Source organism: Xiphophorus hellerii, chromosome 12 (assembly GCF_003331165.1).
Source record: "Xiphophorus hellerii strain 12219 chromosome 12, Xiphophorus_hellerii-4.1, whole genome shotgun sequence".
Lineage (NCBI taxonomy): Eukaryota > Metazoa > Chordata > Actinopteri > Cyprinodontiformes > Poeciliidae > Xiphophorus > Xiphophorus hellerii.
In genome coordinates this window covers 12,366,524-12,382,374 of record NC_045683.1, presented here as the reverse complement: position 1 = coordinate 12,382,374, position 15,851 = coordinate 12,366,524, and the positions used below count along the sequence as shown (strand labels likewise).

General features: G+C 36.5%; 1 protein-coding gene across 1 annotated transcript in view; it reads right to left on the bottom strand.

Moving 5' to 3' along the window:
* oxct1a (3-oxoacid CoA transferase 1a) overlaps window positions 1-14,662 on the bottom strand; it is a 44,986-nt gene extending 30,324 nt beyond the window's left edge. The window contains exons 1-7 of the mRNA XM_032579737.1: window positions 14,277-14,662; window positions 12,952-13,060; window positions 12,199-12,289; window positions 11,787-11,922; window positions 11,458-11,607; window positions 10,696-10,802; window positions 9,609-9,669 (exon numbers count right to left, since the gene is read on the bottom strand). Coding sequence (XP_032435628.1) covers window positions 9,609-9,669; window positions 10,696-10,802; window positions 11,458-11,607; window positions 11,787-11,922; window positions 12,199-12,289; window positions 12,952-13,060; window positions 14,277-14,381 — 759 coding nt within the window. The 5' untranslated portion in view covers window positions 14,382-14,662. The remainder of the gene's footprint in view (window positions 1-9,608; window positions 9,670-10,695; window positions 10,803-11,457; window positions 11,608-11,786; window positions 11,923-12,198; window positions 12,290-12,951; window positions 13,061-14,276) is intronic.
* Between the last annotated feature and the right edge of the window lie 1,189 nt (window positions 14,663-15,851).

Genomic DNA, 15,851 nt, shown 5'->3' with positions numbered 1-15,851 from the left:
GCGAGGCATGAAGTGAGCTGGCAGAGGGACACAGGGAATCAAAGTGCCCTCTGGGGACACAGCAAGGTTTTTTTTGTGGTTTTTTTTTTTTTTTTTGAGAGGGTGCGCTTTTTTAGCCCACAAGCTTTGTCAAATCTTGTTAATCTCACATGGATCTGTTTACAATCCAACCAAATCCTGCAGCCAAGTGTTACTACACAAGTGTTCCCAATGCAATTTTAAAGAAAACCAGAAAGATGCTGTGAACATCTCAAATATTTTGAGAGTAAAATTAAATTTAAACTTATGGTAATACAATAAGCTTGATATAAAACATATAATCCAAAAGAGACAATGTATAAAATATAAATTAACCTACATTTTTCTGTAAGTACGAAAAGAATGTTGTTTATTTGGCTGGCAGGAGCGCAACAGGATAAAAGGTCACATTATTTCCCAACCGCCAAGTCAAAGAATGAAGTGAGGTACATTGTGTTTTATAATGGGATTTTGTCTGGTTATAAACAAAATTACAGGTTTACAAACAATTAAAAACAAATTACCAATGTTATTCCTTTATCAAATGTCAGACAAAAGAGAAGCAGACACGTTCTGTACTAAACAAAATTGCCTACCACAATAGCTTGACATTAACTGACTAAATAAATATTTCCCATGAACAGAAACAGTCTTTGCAATTACACCAAACAGATGGGGAATTCTGAATTGTCATGCACAATCTGGAGTACTGATTACTATTAAAGCAAGCAATTTCAACAATGTTAGTTGTAGTGTTAGAAACATGACTTTTTGAGTACTCAAATGGACACATTTTACATCTGGTTTTAAGAGGACAGACTGAAATTATTTTTTTATCCAGCAGATGATGATCAATGTAACATTTATAAGAAACAAGCTATTAGGTTGAATTTGTTAGTTTTAGATTTCAGTACTTGTCTAATATGCTATTTAAGGTCATTAACTTTTAGTTTGAAAGTCAGCAAACTTTTGAAATTACTCAAAAAACTGAGCTAAATGTACACTTTCTGATGTATGTCTGGAGATTTCAAAGTAAACCACAACTTTGGCAGTATTACTCATATTTTTGTCTGGGAAAACAGACAACTCCCAGCCTTTAGCACTTCAGCTTTAGTGGATCCAGCTATATACAGATTGTTCTATGGAACATGGAAAAAGGTCATTTTTAACATTAGGGTCTTTTATTTATGAGAGTTCTTTTAACAAAACACTCAGACAAACCAAAATCATCAAGATGACAAGAGTGTCAGACTTCACAGTTCACAAAAACTACAAATACATTGCAGCCTGCACACACAGTCACACAAATATGGCTGACATGCTGCAACGTAGAAGTTATAAGCAAGAACTTTAAGGTGCTATGCACCCTGGAGCTCAGATATTCACATATTTTTAAAACAGGATAAAACAAGATTAAGTCATTCAGAATTTTCACATATCAGTATAAACCACAGGTACTTATAAATTATTAAGTACCTCATGTAGTAATAGTGAAGCTATTCGAATTCATATTCGGTCTAAAAGTGTTTCACAAGAACAAATATTAAAACTGGACAGCAAGAAGATGAGTAGAAATAGCTACAGGAAACAAAGTGAATACGACACTGCATTCTCATTAATGTGTGTATTTTTAGTCTTTCCATCCTCTCCCCATTGTGTGGGCACTTGGCCATGCTCTGTTGTCACTTTCTGGGATCAGTGCAGACTCCATCCTCTAACCCAAAATACAGGCATTGCGAGCAATCTGTTTCCTCTCTGTGGAAACTCGATTGCCTCAATAGTACCTGGGAAACAGAAGCTAGCCAGCCGATTGGCAACCCCTGATAACACAAGAAGCAAAAAATATATTTCTCCAAATGACGCATATTTATTCCTGCGCATTGGGAACAGACCAATCACAGAGGTTTATATCTCACAAGAAACAATAAGGGGAAAAAAATTTGAATAATATGCATTTTGTCCAAGACAAATTCAGATGACAACCTATTAATGAGTCTCTTAAGTAGAGAGGATATGCGTCAAAGAGAACATTAACTGTAACAACAGACTGTTTACTTAATTATATCTGTGAAAAAAAGAGACTTGTGTGACACTTTTACAGTCTGAATCCAATCTTCCAAAACCCCTTTCTCACTCTGATGGGTAAATGCTTTATGTCAAGGAACCCACCTTGCAGAAGGAATGATAGAAACATGATATTAAAAACAGATATTTTCTCAGAATGTCAAAATTAACACTTTTGTTTTAAATTGAATGATTATATTGGATCTAGAACTAATCCCTGTCTTTTTGAAAAACTAAATTCAGATTTCTGCACATATTTTATTTATTTTCATATTTATTTATTTAAGCAGGTAAGTAAGATAACTAAGAACCAGTTCTCTATTACAAAGCCAACCTGGGATTTTAAATACCCTTCTTTACTTTACGGAAACTTTTAGAAGAATGAGGAATTTGATCAGAGTAAGGCTTTGAAGTTGGACAGGTCCCAATGCCAAAAACAGCCTAATTAGCAAAAGGGCTGGAAGAGACCACCACCAGTTTGGTCATTTATTTTCAGCTCATGGTTCAGTTATCATTGGCCTTGGCCAGCAGTCGATGTCCGCCCAGGGAGGTTACTCAATGGCTTCAAGGCTTCTGGATGTTTGGCTGTTTTCTCTTTGGAATTCAAAGCCACATTATAAGCAATTTGAATTAAAAGAATGTTACTTACATAAAAAAATAAAAATTAAATGTGGATAAAAACTTTTTTGTAGATGTGAATGGGTATGACTTTGTGTTAGTGTCTCCCTTCTCCTCAAACTTGAATCTGCATGACAAAAGTATTTAAAGAGCGCTACATCCTCCCTTCAGGGTTACAATAAAGAAAATTGACCATGATTGAGGTTCCTCAGTAAATGTATCATGTGTCATTTCACAGCTAAATGAGTATATTTGAGCAGAACTCCAATTCACTTTCTTCCTTCTTTTACATGAAGACAAGTAAGTACTTAAACTTTAAGTGAATGGGGCATGGATGTGTTTTGATACTCATCTCTCTTGATTTTACTGCAATTGCACATTATCAAGACCTGCATTTACTACAGTTTTCTTTGGAGAGGTGTATCTTTGAGTACAAAGTGGCACTTTTTTAAGTACAGTGTTTTTGATGTGGAATAATATGAGCTTGTTTTAAATGCTCATTTAAAGCAAGCTCCATAAAACTTGCAACATTTCGTGCAACAAATGACAGTTCTAGCTCAATGGCAGCACCGTACAATGATTGACTAAACAGCATGAAGTTAAAACAGGGGGGGAAAAAAACCCCAAAAAACAAGAAAATGTATTGGTCACTACTCCAATAGTTCATTATGACTACAATTCCATTGGCCAAGTTCCAGCTGGCAGTTCAGTGATCCGGGCAATAATACAACAAGGGTTGCTACTGTGACAAAAACCTCACAGTGATCACACAGAGCCCTCATAACATCCCTTACTAAAGGTTATGTAAAAATGAGAGCACTGCACATTTTATGCCCACAAAGTCTGATCAACTTGTTTTGGCAGGAAGGTAACTGGATTTGTTGAGAAAGCGAAAGAAAGACAAAGACAGAAAAAAATAAGACCAGGAAGCCCAAGGAGACAAAATAAGCAGTAACAAATAACACCCAGGTTGTTGACTGTAATTGAAATTCCAGCAATAGGGCAAACAAGACACAAGATATTCAGTATCGAAAGACTACAGTATAAGATTTAATATTTCAGGAGCAAAAACTGGAGTAAGCAAACCAACAAAATTCAAAAGACAAAACACACAAAGTTCAAATTAGTAAATACTAGTCTGCAATGAAAACTGTGCATCACATGCAGCCACTTTATGAAGTATACCCATCCAATTACTTGGTAATACAAATTAGCAAATTAATCACAAATTAAGCAAATAAGCAAGTCATATGGGGACAACTCAATGCCTCCAAGTACCTAATTGTAGTGAAGACAGCTGTCTGCAATTCAAACTGAACATCAGAATAGAACAGAAGGACAATTTGATTGACAACTTCCTGCAGGATGTTTCACCATGTCACAAAGCTCAAATAGTTCTCTCAGTCCACAAGTCGGCAGCAGGATGAATGTTGATAGTAACAGGTGATCTAGTCTGACACTAGCCAGGTAGTCCTACTAAAGCGGATGGTGAGTTTTGTATCTTATTAGTCAATACATTAGAAAAGGTATTTTAAGTTGGGAAGTGTTACTAAAAATTTTAAACCTACCGTACCTCTGCAAACTAGACAATGCCATGATGATCACATAAAGCATTTCATGTTAAGTACTTCAGGATGAAATCCTGATACCTTCAAAGGGTGTGCATTCCCAATGTACAACAGCAATAAAGGAATTTTAGTCAATACCATACTATGGAGATCTTCTGCAACAATATCAGTCAAGCACAGAACTCTGGAATTATTTCTTTTTCGCACAAGTACAGTGAGTCGTTCCTCAACCCATTCTTTTTATATTGGGTTTCAACTACTAGCCTTAATGAGGAATTTTTAAATATTTCACAATAGTTATGACCAACCAACAGATTTAGAGAATTGTAGTCCTTTTAAGATTGCTTTTATTAATATAGGTGTGGGCTAGCTTGCTTCTAAAAGAAGCTCAAAGCCTTATTTAATTTAGGGTATATTGGTTATGATGTTTTTACAACAGCCCTGTGCATCACACAAAACTGTGATTTGCTACCAATTAGTGGCAGTAGAAATTAATCAATCACCAAGTCAAATCATTCTTATGAATATTTTGTTCATTTTAAAACATTTAACAAACCTCAAGCACAAAAACAAAATCTGGCTTAAGGTGCAAAGAACAACTGCTATTTTTATTTCCACACAAATGTAAAGTGGGAGGCTGATAAATCACTCGGAATACTCACTCGGTCATTTATATCCATTTAGAGCTCTCCTCCAGTTACACAAACAAAACACGCAAAGATATAAATTCTTGCATGAGTGGTTGCAGAGCACACACATTTATTGAACTATACTGAAATATTGTTGTGTCATTTACCTGATGACCAATTGTCAAATTATAGCAAAAACTACTGTGATTTACTACACTGACTCCCATAATGCACTGGGGGTGTTTTGCTGTACCTGCATTAAAAGAGAAAACCTGAGCAGCTGGATACCATGGAACTGTGAACAATCAAACAGCAGATCTGGTTGCCTAGCAACCATGGCAGGAGCTGGTGATGATCTAGAAATTTTCTTCAGTGACAACTGATTTTCTGACAGTTTTCCAAATTCTTAAAGTTTAATGTAATTGAGAAAGACATTGATTTACTTCAGAGAAACTCAGCAGGTTTTTTCAATCATCTTACTAGATGAAGAGTAAGGCTCTTGTATTGGTCAAGGCCAATTCTTGTGTGTGTGGGTGTGGGGGTGCGCGAGGGTGTGTGTGTGTGTATGTATATATTAGTCCTTTTACCAACATTGAAGCAAACCTTGGGTTAAAATTATTATTTTACAACGTCCCGTTTGTCATGAGTCCATCTGCTATAGCCTGAAATTTACTATCCCTTAGCAACCATTAACTGGTTAGTTCCTAAAACATTAAGAGGTTACCTGGCTGCAGACAAACTAAAGCATCCTATGAAATTTGACCCAACAGAAGGTTGTCATGTTTTTAGAAGACCTTAGTAATGAACTACTTGGAAGCTGAGCTGCAAGTAAAAAAGTCAGTTTCATAAAAACCGACAAGGTCTGGTGGTTATTTAACAAGTGCACCCAGACAGCAGGTTGATTATGACAACGGATCACTGAATTTATGACTAAGTCTGGCTCGAAGCCTGGAGATAAATCTATTTTCACAAAGACAGTAATTGCATCATTATCAAAGATAAAAGGTTTTTAAATGGCATTGCAACATGTGTCTATTACTTTCTAATCATGAAGAAGTTGTCACAGATAACGTTCATGTTACCTCTGGTGCAATAAAAAAGGTACTATAAACTAGAACAAGTGCTTCGTGGTTGTACGCCTGTAACAACTAATATAAACAGCAGGTTTCATCTTGCTCTCTCATGTGGAGAGCAAAGAGTGTGCATGTTTAATAGATAGTGGGGAGAAAAAGGGAAAAAGGTTTGATTTGTGTTGCAGAGTACAAACTAAAAGTCATAATCATCAAAACGAACAGAAATACAACACTTATGATCACTGTGAAATGATCATAAGTGTTGATCATTGCACAGTGATCATAAGTGTGGTATGATCACTTAAGAAAGCTTAACATGGCCATTAAGCCTTCTGAACTACTTAAATAATCCAACTTTTTGACCAAATTATAATTTAATGAGAGGCAACCATCTCTCTAGGTAGCCGTTAGACCCGTAATTATTTATGTTTAGCCCGTAATTTCTGACAACAGTTTACCTAAATTCCATGCCAAAGAGATAAGATGTAGAATCGGTAGAGCTGAGAGCCAACATGAGGCAGTTGTAATAACATGAAATTGGACCCATTTTGCTCATGGTTGTAATTTAGTTGTGTCCAGTCCATCATTACCCTTCAGCTCACTTTGCTCTTTAGGGGTATTAGAACAAGCCATCTTTTCATTTTACAAAACAAAAAGTTAATCCAGGCCTTCTCATAACATTATATTCCCACAGGTTTCACAAAGGTGAGTTAAACCAAGAAAATCCTTTTCCTGCATGAAGGTTTTTTATGGTTAAAAAAAGGAGCAGCAAACTTTGTGTGTGTCATTCTGAGATAAAACAAACATTTAGCGTGTTCAAAAGGAAAGCATCCAGACTCAACTTTATACTTTATACATGAACCATCTACAAAGTATAACAAGAGCAGGAACTATATTATGTACAGACAGATGTACTAATGCACTTATAGCACATCTGCTGCATGCATTTCAAAGACAGGAACCCACTAATCGCTCTGCATAGGAGGCTAAAATTAAATAAAGTTCAATCCACTCGATCATTATAAAGTAAGATTCGAAATTCATATAACTTAAATGTCTCAGTGATCTCTTAAGTGATACAGTTAAAGTAAATTAGACTTGGTGCAATAAGTCAAATTCACTTTAACTGTGACATTTTACTTGGGCAGCACAGAGTACATCTGTGATCAGAATCAGTGTTTCATGGGTTAAACCTCAGTGTTTGAAATTAAGAGGGTAATTAAAACTATACAGAATAAAAAAAAATCTAATGATTCCAAATGAATATATTACAATGGTTCATTTGCAACAGATACAAGTAACTGGTTTATGTACAGTTCCATTAAACACAACTGCACCTCTACACACTAATAAGGTAAATACCTAAACACCTGTAAAGTAAGAAAATTACTTCTTCATCCACAAAACTTTGCAGAGGCTGTTTGCCATCATATCTTTTCCTCAGACCTTGTTAACTGGAATATGTCAGGCAAATCCTGAAAACCTGTAATACTGTAGGATTAAAATATTTTTCAGCTCATGCCATCCACTTTCCATTTTTGCAACCAACATTCCTGCCATCCGCCACCGTTTGTGAGAAGAACTGTTACAAAACAATCTTAGAAATGCAGCTGGATGTAGCTGAAAAAAATAGCTCCAAGCAAAACCCAATGCATACTGGGTCTACAAACACTGTGGGTCATTTTTATTCGTAAAAAAAAACAAAACAAACAAAAAAAAAAACCCTCAAACAGATAATAGTCAAAGTTAAATATTAAACTTAATTATCTGCAAATTACAGTCTTTTATTGTTATGAGTGCTACTTTAGATAAAAGCTATCATTATTGAAGGTGTTTCTTTGATAAAAAAAAGAAAGAATTCCTGTTTGCACCAACTCTTCATTATTTAATAAGTCATCACTGTCATGATTGCGACCACAACAAATCTGCATGACGACATACAGCTGAAATCAAGAAGTTCTTTTAATTAAGCAGGAAACTTTATGGCTCACCGACTGGAACAAATTAGTTAACGTATTAAGCCCACAGCAGCTCCATGGTGACTCAATTTATTCTCCCTTTCAAATACTTCTAAAATCAACAGTAAACCAAATCTCAGGTCCAGCAACTGTAAAATAATTAAAAATATGCTTTTGGTTCTTAAGATATTTACAGTATTAAACAAAAGCTGACCACAGCTTTTTATTTTGAGAAAGTGCTTGCATTTAAAGGTTTATCCTAACACACACACACTTTCTTTGAGCAGTGTCTACATCGGAGGTGTGAAGCTGTGTGTTGGTGGAGCTGAGAGGGAGACACACAAGGAAAAGATAAGTGATGACAATTCTAAACTGTCAAATGCTGGACAAGTAGGAGACCAGACAGCTAGATTGAAACCGGTCATGTCATGGACAGCCTTCTGCACAGAGTATTATGCCTTATCTATAAATAATACCTAATGTCAGAGTTCAATTCAGTGAAATATAAATAAATTTGGAGTTTGTTGAGACATTTTTAAGCTGCAACTATTAACACTTTATCTGACACGTAAAAGAGCCTGGTTTTATATTGGTTATTTATTCTGCATGAAGCCAGAATCTTATCATTGAGCCTTTCTTTTATCAGGTAAAAAGTTTGAGAACCAGTCCTCAGTTTCCAACCTTACAAATATCTTGCAATCTCTTTCAGGTAGTTTGAGTTGTTTAGCCTCTATACAGACATCTTATATGGAAATGTCTTGATACAGTGTTTTACAAAAGTATTCATACCCCTTCATTTCATAACAGATCATAGGGCTGACCTTCCCTCCATTCAGGACTTCTACAGGAACAGGGGTCAGGAAAAGGACATCTAACATCTCTGCAGACCCCCCATATCCTGGACATAAACTGTTTAAACTTTTACTTTCAGATCAGCACTACAGAGCCCTATTTGCAAAAGCCACAAAGAGTTTCTACCCAGGTTGTCTCTCTGATGAACACAATGAACATCTTACAGCCCAACTTACTTACTACTGTACTGTGAAATAAAATTAGGATATTTGAACTACCACAACCTGCATTTCCACTTGTCTTTATAACAAACTGGTTGTCCTTTAATCTTTTATGTATTTCCTCTACATATTATATATCAATACTTATTGTCTGTGCGCTGAGAGAGTGTGAAACCAAGGTTTGTTGTTTGTACTCACAATTCTGACCAATAAAGCTGATTCTGTCATTGGAAAATTGCAGGGCAGCGCCTTCAATGGCTGCAGCCCCAGGCATCAGTCTTCCTTGTGTTTGTCTGTTTATTGTCTTCTTTGGATGGGTTGTAATGAAATGAATTTTGCTGTGCTTTGGTACAATAACAATAAAAGCATTCTGATTCTGAGCATACCCTGAAATGTCATTTAAGTAACTTAAGTAAAAGCGTATTCATAAGTTAAAATGACCTGGTCAAAGTCTAGACCCAAAATCTATCTTGAAATGGATCTTAAAAACTGCTGCCCACTCTCCAACCTGGCCTGGCAACAGTTGTAAAAAAAAACTATTTATAAAGACTTTCTTTAACAATGTTAAATTATCTCTTGCTTTGATAACACAAAAAAATGTGTTATTTTTTAATAATAACACTAATCTAAATGCTTCCTAGCAGATTAAATGAACATTTATGTCTACCTCAACAATTGTGGTTTTGGCTGCCTTGCACATGGGTTGGTTGAAGTTTCTTGCCGTTTTCCTGTAAGACACAAAAACAACGCACATGATTTCTAGAAAGTTATTATGCTGGGGAGATTTTTATTCCAAAACTGGACACAAAATGGGGTTTTAAAAAGGGTTGAAAGGAGTGTCTACTATACAACCTCTCGAATCAGCTGGTGCTGAACTGGAGAACACTGCCCTCTTGAGGATAAAAAAATAACTATACAAAAGGTCAAGATCAGTGCATTTGATGAATGAAATTAAGTTTAAATTATTATCAATATTACTGTGAGCAAGTTATATAAAAAAAACTTGTAAAACACTTAAAAATACACATTCTTTTAACTAGTGCATACAGTAAAAAAATAGTAACCCAAGGTTTAATTTAATCTGTGATCAAGTAAGATTAACAATAACAAAACTATTACATGTGAACAAAGCATTTTATAAATAATTTTCTAAAGTGTTTCTTCCTTTTAGCTTTCAATGGGTTAGAAGGCACTGGAATATTCCCAAACCACAATAAAAGGATGCAAGAAAAGTAGATTCATGATAGAAACTATGAAGGATTACATTGTTGCAAAAACACCACATAGAAAAGCAGTGAAAAAACTTGTTTTAAGGGCCAAAGATTTTACTAAATAACAAAAATACTTTTTACAGCAATGTACTGATGTGCACCTGTCTATAAACAGGACCAACATACTCAGCAAAACGGGCCTGAAATATGGCTGACAACCTGCCACCTGGCTGTCAGAAAATAAATGAACTGTGTCAGCAACACCAAGGTAGATCCAGATACTTTACAAATATTATTGCACTTATCAGAACGGGAAAAAAAAATCAACATAAAGCAGGCTGCTGTGTGGGAACAACAACGTATTCAAGATACGAGACATGCCTGCAACAAGTTTAATACAATGATGTGAACAGGTTAACATTTTCTCCTGAAACTTAATTTCCCACATTTACACCAAGTTTAGTCAAAAGAAGGAAAAGGCTCATTCTAGCAAGTCTGTAGATGAAGTAGTTTTTCCTTTCTTTCAAAATGTCGTATAATTACCTAAAAACAATGTTTCCCGCTTTGTCAGCTTTCCATGCTTTGATCAGAGCAAAATCCCCAGTGATGGCTTTTTCCATAATGTAGTGCCTGCCATTAAACTCCCGCACCTGTAGATAAACAACACAGCAAATCCAAAAGAAAGAAATTCAGACTCTATCATACAGTGCAACTGGAAATAAAGCCCACATCTTAACACTGTAATATCATAAATAGGTTTAACACAGAGTATTAGTCCTGACTAGCCAGCTATGCCGACTTGCTTTACTGACGCCATTGATTTATGTTCAAAACCAAATATGTTTTCTGTGGAGACAAGGGTTAGTAAGGGGGGGCAATTATAGGACGATTTTTGAAGTGTACAATTGTGCAAAATTGTACACTTCAGTAGTTAAGTGAAATATAGTTATGCCATGAGAACTGATCAGTAAAGTTAATGTTGTAACTATGGTACACAACTGTATTTCATGATCTTCACAAAACGGATATTTTCTGGATTTAAGGAATCCCAACAAGAAAGTGTTAAATGAATGTGAGGAAACTTATTGGCTACAATAAAAAGCAGGATGTAGCGAGTGCTTGTCTTGCAAAGCGAGTGGTTGAGTTCTGTAAAGAAGACAAGGAAGCAAGGAAGAATGCTTTCTCCTCACCCACCAGAAACTCACCTTCCCTTGCAAAAACTATTTGCCCCCAGGATTTTTTAGAAAATGGAATCTTGAATTTAAAGTATGAAGCAACCAAAAGCCGAGGGAAGAGCAGTCTAACCTCTCGCTCCTCACTAGGAATAGCAATGCTGCCATCTTTGTTGTACTTAATAGGAGAGCCTCCCTCTTGGATCAGAGTGCCATAGCCGGTGGGAGTAAAGAAGGCTGGAACCCCAGCACCTCCTGCCCTGATCCTCTCTGCAAGAGTCCCCTGTGGTGAGGAAGAGACAAATTTATTGCAAGTGCAATAAAGTGTGTAAACTGAGCCATGATCAGAAGAATTTACATTTTGATCAACAAAAATAGGGTGTTAATAAAGCTTAACTTATTGAAAACATTAATCTTATGCTTGGTAATGTGTGTTTTGTACTGTAACATTTCTACACCAACCTGTGGCGTTAGCTCCACTTCCAGCTCTCCTGACAAATACTGTCTCTCAAACTCAGCGTTCTCTCCTACGTAGGAGGAAATCATCCTTTTGATCTGCTTGGTCTGCAGCAAGAGGCCCAGGCCAAAGTTATCCACTCTAGGAAAAATAGAAAAAATTGTCATAAAAAAAATTTAAAAGAATCTTTAGGATTTTTTTTGAATCCTTATGTATCAATCACCTAAATTAATTTGGATCAGTTTTGGATCACAAGGTAAAAAGCCACAAAGATTACATTTTTGTTAGCATAACTGAAAAAAAAATACCTCTACTTCTGCAAATTTAATAAATTGTAAGCCATTTAATGCATTTACAAACACAGAATCAGCATACCTCCTAATTTCCACATTGACATAAAAAAACGAACACTCTTACCCTGCATTATTACTGACTGCAGTGATGCCCTTTACGCCCGTCTTCAGCAAACTGTTGATTAGATTCTCTGGAATCCCACACAACCCAAAGCCTGTGTTGGAAAATACCAGACAAATAATAATGAAATGATATAAAACAGCAATAATAAACAAAATCACTGTGTGAAAGGTGAAACATCAAGATCAAGTTGAACTTTTACCTTGTATATCTGCGACATGTCAAATTTGTAGAGCAAATAGGCACATGACAATTACAAATCACACACAAAACCGCAAAGTCCAAGGATCATGGATGACGCCATTGGACATTCAACTTCTTTAAATGACACACTGATCAGATGATCATGACCATGAATGTCGTGTGTTTATGATAGCACAACAATCATAAACACACAAAAGGCTTTAGAAATCTAGGCTTTTGAGTCGAATGAGTGAAATCTTTTGACCAAAACACTGAGAGGTTAATGTTTTATTATTGCTTTACATGAGACTTTCCTCAAACAGGAATATGACGCAGTGGAAAATGTTCAACAATGTCCCTGTGAGCTTGACTATAAATAAGAGACAAGGAATTTGTGCGTGCTCAATGTTTAAACTGTAATCAGCCAGCATGCTCAGGCTAACACCTCTTCATAGTAAAGTTGCCACTGCACAGATAGTTTCTGTGTTGAACGTACAATTAGCTCTATGCGACTGAAGCCATTCTGGTGACGTAGACGTTCTTTTTCTTTTTTTAGAAAATGCTAAATATTACCTCCAACTAGAATAGTAGCACCATTAGGAATATCCTTCACTGCCTCTATTGGATCTGAGTAGAACTGCGAACTTCTAGGACTGGATGTGGAAAAATAGCAACCACAAGTCTGCAGAAAGAACAAGAGGGAATGAGTTAGGTACATGGACTGACATGTAGTAGAACTGGACATTATGTTGAACCAATATAATACAATTCAAAATTCAAGTTCAAAAAAATAAAATCAAAAAAGGAAATTTCTTTCATAACTTGTACTCATATACATTCTTCAATTATTTATTGCTGTTCATTTTGAAGGTTAGGCCTTTTAATTGATGAGGTTGAATATGACCTTCTCCTATACCTTCACACATAATGGTTGATAGTTGTTGGGTTGTCTCATTATTCATAACCAAACAAATCCTGATCAACAACGGTAATGGTAATCAGGGGCTCAATAATCTCAGACATTACATTATTTAGAATATCTAGCCTGCAGGTTGGAATACAGTGTCGTTATTTAATTTTGTTCCACATATAAACAACTGACCAATGCAGCGACCAATAGCAACCCTGTGTTTTCAGGGTCTCAAATGCAGGTTGTTCAATTTGTGCAGTAGCAGAAAAACAACATGTTACATTTTTAGAGGTAGATTCAGCCAAGGTAGCAGTCTCCTTCCCTCCATTCACCTATTGGAATTTGCTTCACACCCCCCCCCCCCACAATTTGAAAAGCTTGCTGCACCACTGGTTGCAGGTTTGCATGCAGTTTCCCTGCATTCAAGCTCCTAGTTATCCTCTTGCCCCATCGTGTCCTGCCATCAACTCCTTTGCTTATGATTAGACAGTCATGGAATCAATTTCCTGCACTTGCCGGCTGTTTAGCAGGTCTTTTGGGGGCATTTTAATAAATGCATTCTTTCTAAAATAAGACTTTTGAATCTGTTTTTGTTTTAGGTATGTATTTTAGGTTTGAGTTTACCTGATGATGATGATAAATTAAAACTAAATTGCTTATGCATATTTGATATCTGTCAACTTAACAATTTATTGTCCATTATAGATATGAACAAAAGCCCATACCCGAGTAAAAATGGGCCATTTATTAAAACCATGGGAAGGGTCTTAGCTGGGCGCCAAGCATTTATCAAGTACTGCTTCCTTGTGTTCTCAGCAATAGCAGACTTTTAGCTGTACTTCCAAGGTACGTCCTTGGGTATCGAGAGCCTAACGTGATCTCGAGTTTTGCAGCCAACAAACAGAAACTCCTTAGCGATAGTTAAGACACGTCAACCACAACTTTTCTTCCTTCTAAGACACATTTGAGCCATAGTTCAAAAACAGACCTTTAGGAGGCGGTGGCCAGCGAAGTTTACTCTGGCTCTTCGATGACCTGCGAGGTTTTTGAAGATTAAACCCTCGGCTCTGCAAAACGCTGTAAGGGTCGCCATCTTTTTTGGATGTACACACGAGGGTTAAATTAATTATGCAGCAGGCCGAAAGACAGCTGAATGTAGCTAGGTGCCCTCCCCTAAAAGCTCGACGACATGTGTCGGAGTTCCTAAACACTCTTCACAAAGGAGATGTTTTCAAAGGCATGACCTGCTCATTTAATTTTAACCCTTTCGCCACCGCTTTGCTATAGCTTTATGCAGGGTAAAAATAACATAACATTAATTTGGCTTCGAACGTAATTTCGTAAGGCCATATGACAAGACGCAAGCCAAAAAATTATTTGGTTTTTATAAACTTTGTCTTGAGAAGCTACTTTAAGATCAGGAGAATAACGTACGTCAAAAAGGTTGAGAAAACCCTAGACCTAGAAAAAATAGAACTTGCATGAGCTTACGCCGCCTTGCCACCATATTGTGAGTGGCATTTTGTAGAAACGTACGATCCTCCTACTCTTACTCTTGCTCTGCTACGAGCCACAGATACCCTGTGGAGGGAATCTAATTTTTCGCTTGTATCTGCGATCTTGTTCTTTTGGTCACCCAGAGCTTGAGACCATGATGATGGTATAAAAACTGAGATTGACCAGTAAATTGAGAGCTTTTCCTTTTAGCTCAGCTCTTTCTGCGACCCTTACACCATCACTCCAGATGCTACACCAGTCCCCTGTTGATCTCCTGCTAAATTTTTCTCTCATTGTACTATTTGAACCATGATGATTCATTCTTGTCCCTAACCTAGAGATGACTATTTACCCTCAAGACCAAGGTCTTAAATTTTGAGGTGCTGATTTTACGAAGTGCTCCAGTGAAAACCGGAGATCATTATCTGATGAAGCTAATATCATCCACAAAAAGCAGACTCAACCGTTAGATCACTAAAATTGATCTCTTTAATGATTTGGCTGCATCTATAGAAATTCTTTCCACAAAGGTTATGAACAGAATTGGTGACAAAGGATAACCTTGTCAGAAAGACAGACACTGAATTTGATAGATAGATAAATCTTTATTGTCATTGTCACAAGGACAACGAAATTTAAATGGAGTTTATATGTAAGTTATATTCATAAAAAGTTCAAGAAAACAAGGCTTGACATATTTCACTCCTTGAGCAACAAATCAACATAATATGTGAGGGTTATAACAAGAATGAGTGACTAATTACATTTGTATACAATATTCTGTTCTTCTGTGATATATGTACCTTTATGTTAATTATGGATGGAGTACTGCTGTGATCTGGTGATTTGTAGCTTACAAGAATCTCGGATCTATCTTCTTTTGCCCTGGTTCTCACAGTGAAAACAAGGTGGCCAGGCACCTTTTGAATCCTTTTGAAAGGCAAATTAAATGTGAATTTGCCTCTCCCAATATGGCGTATCCCCTGACTCCAGATGCCTGTTGACGTTTTGTTCTCACTGGCCAACTCAGCCAAAGTAGCGTCTACTCGTTCTACGTCTACCTCAG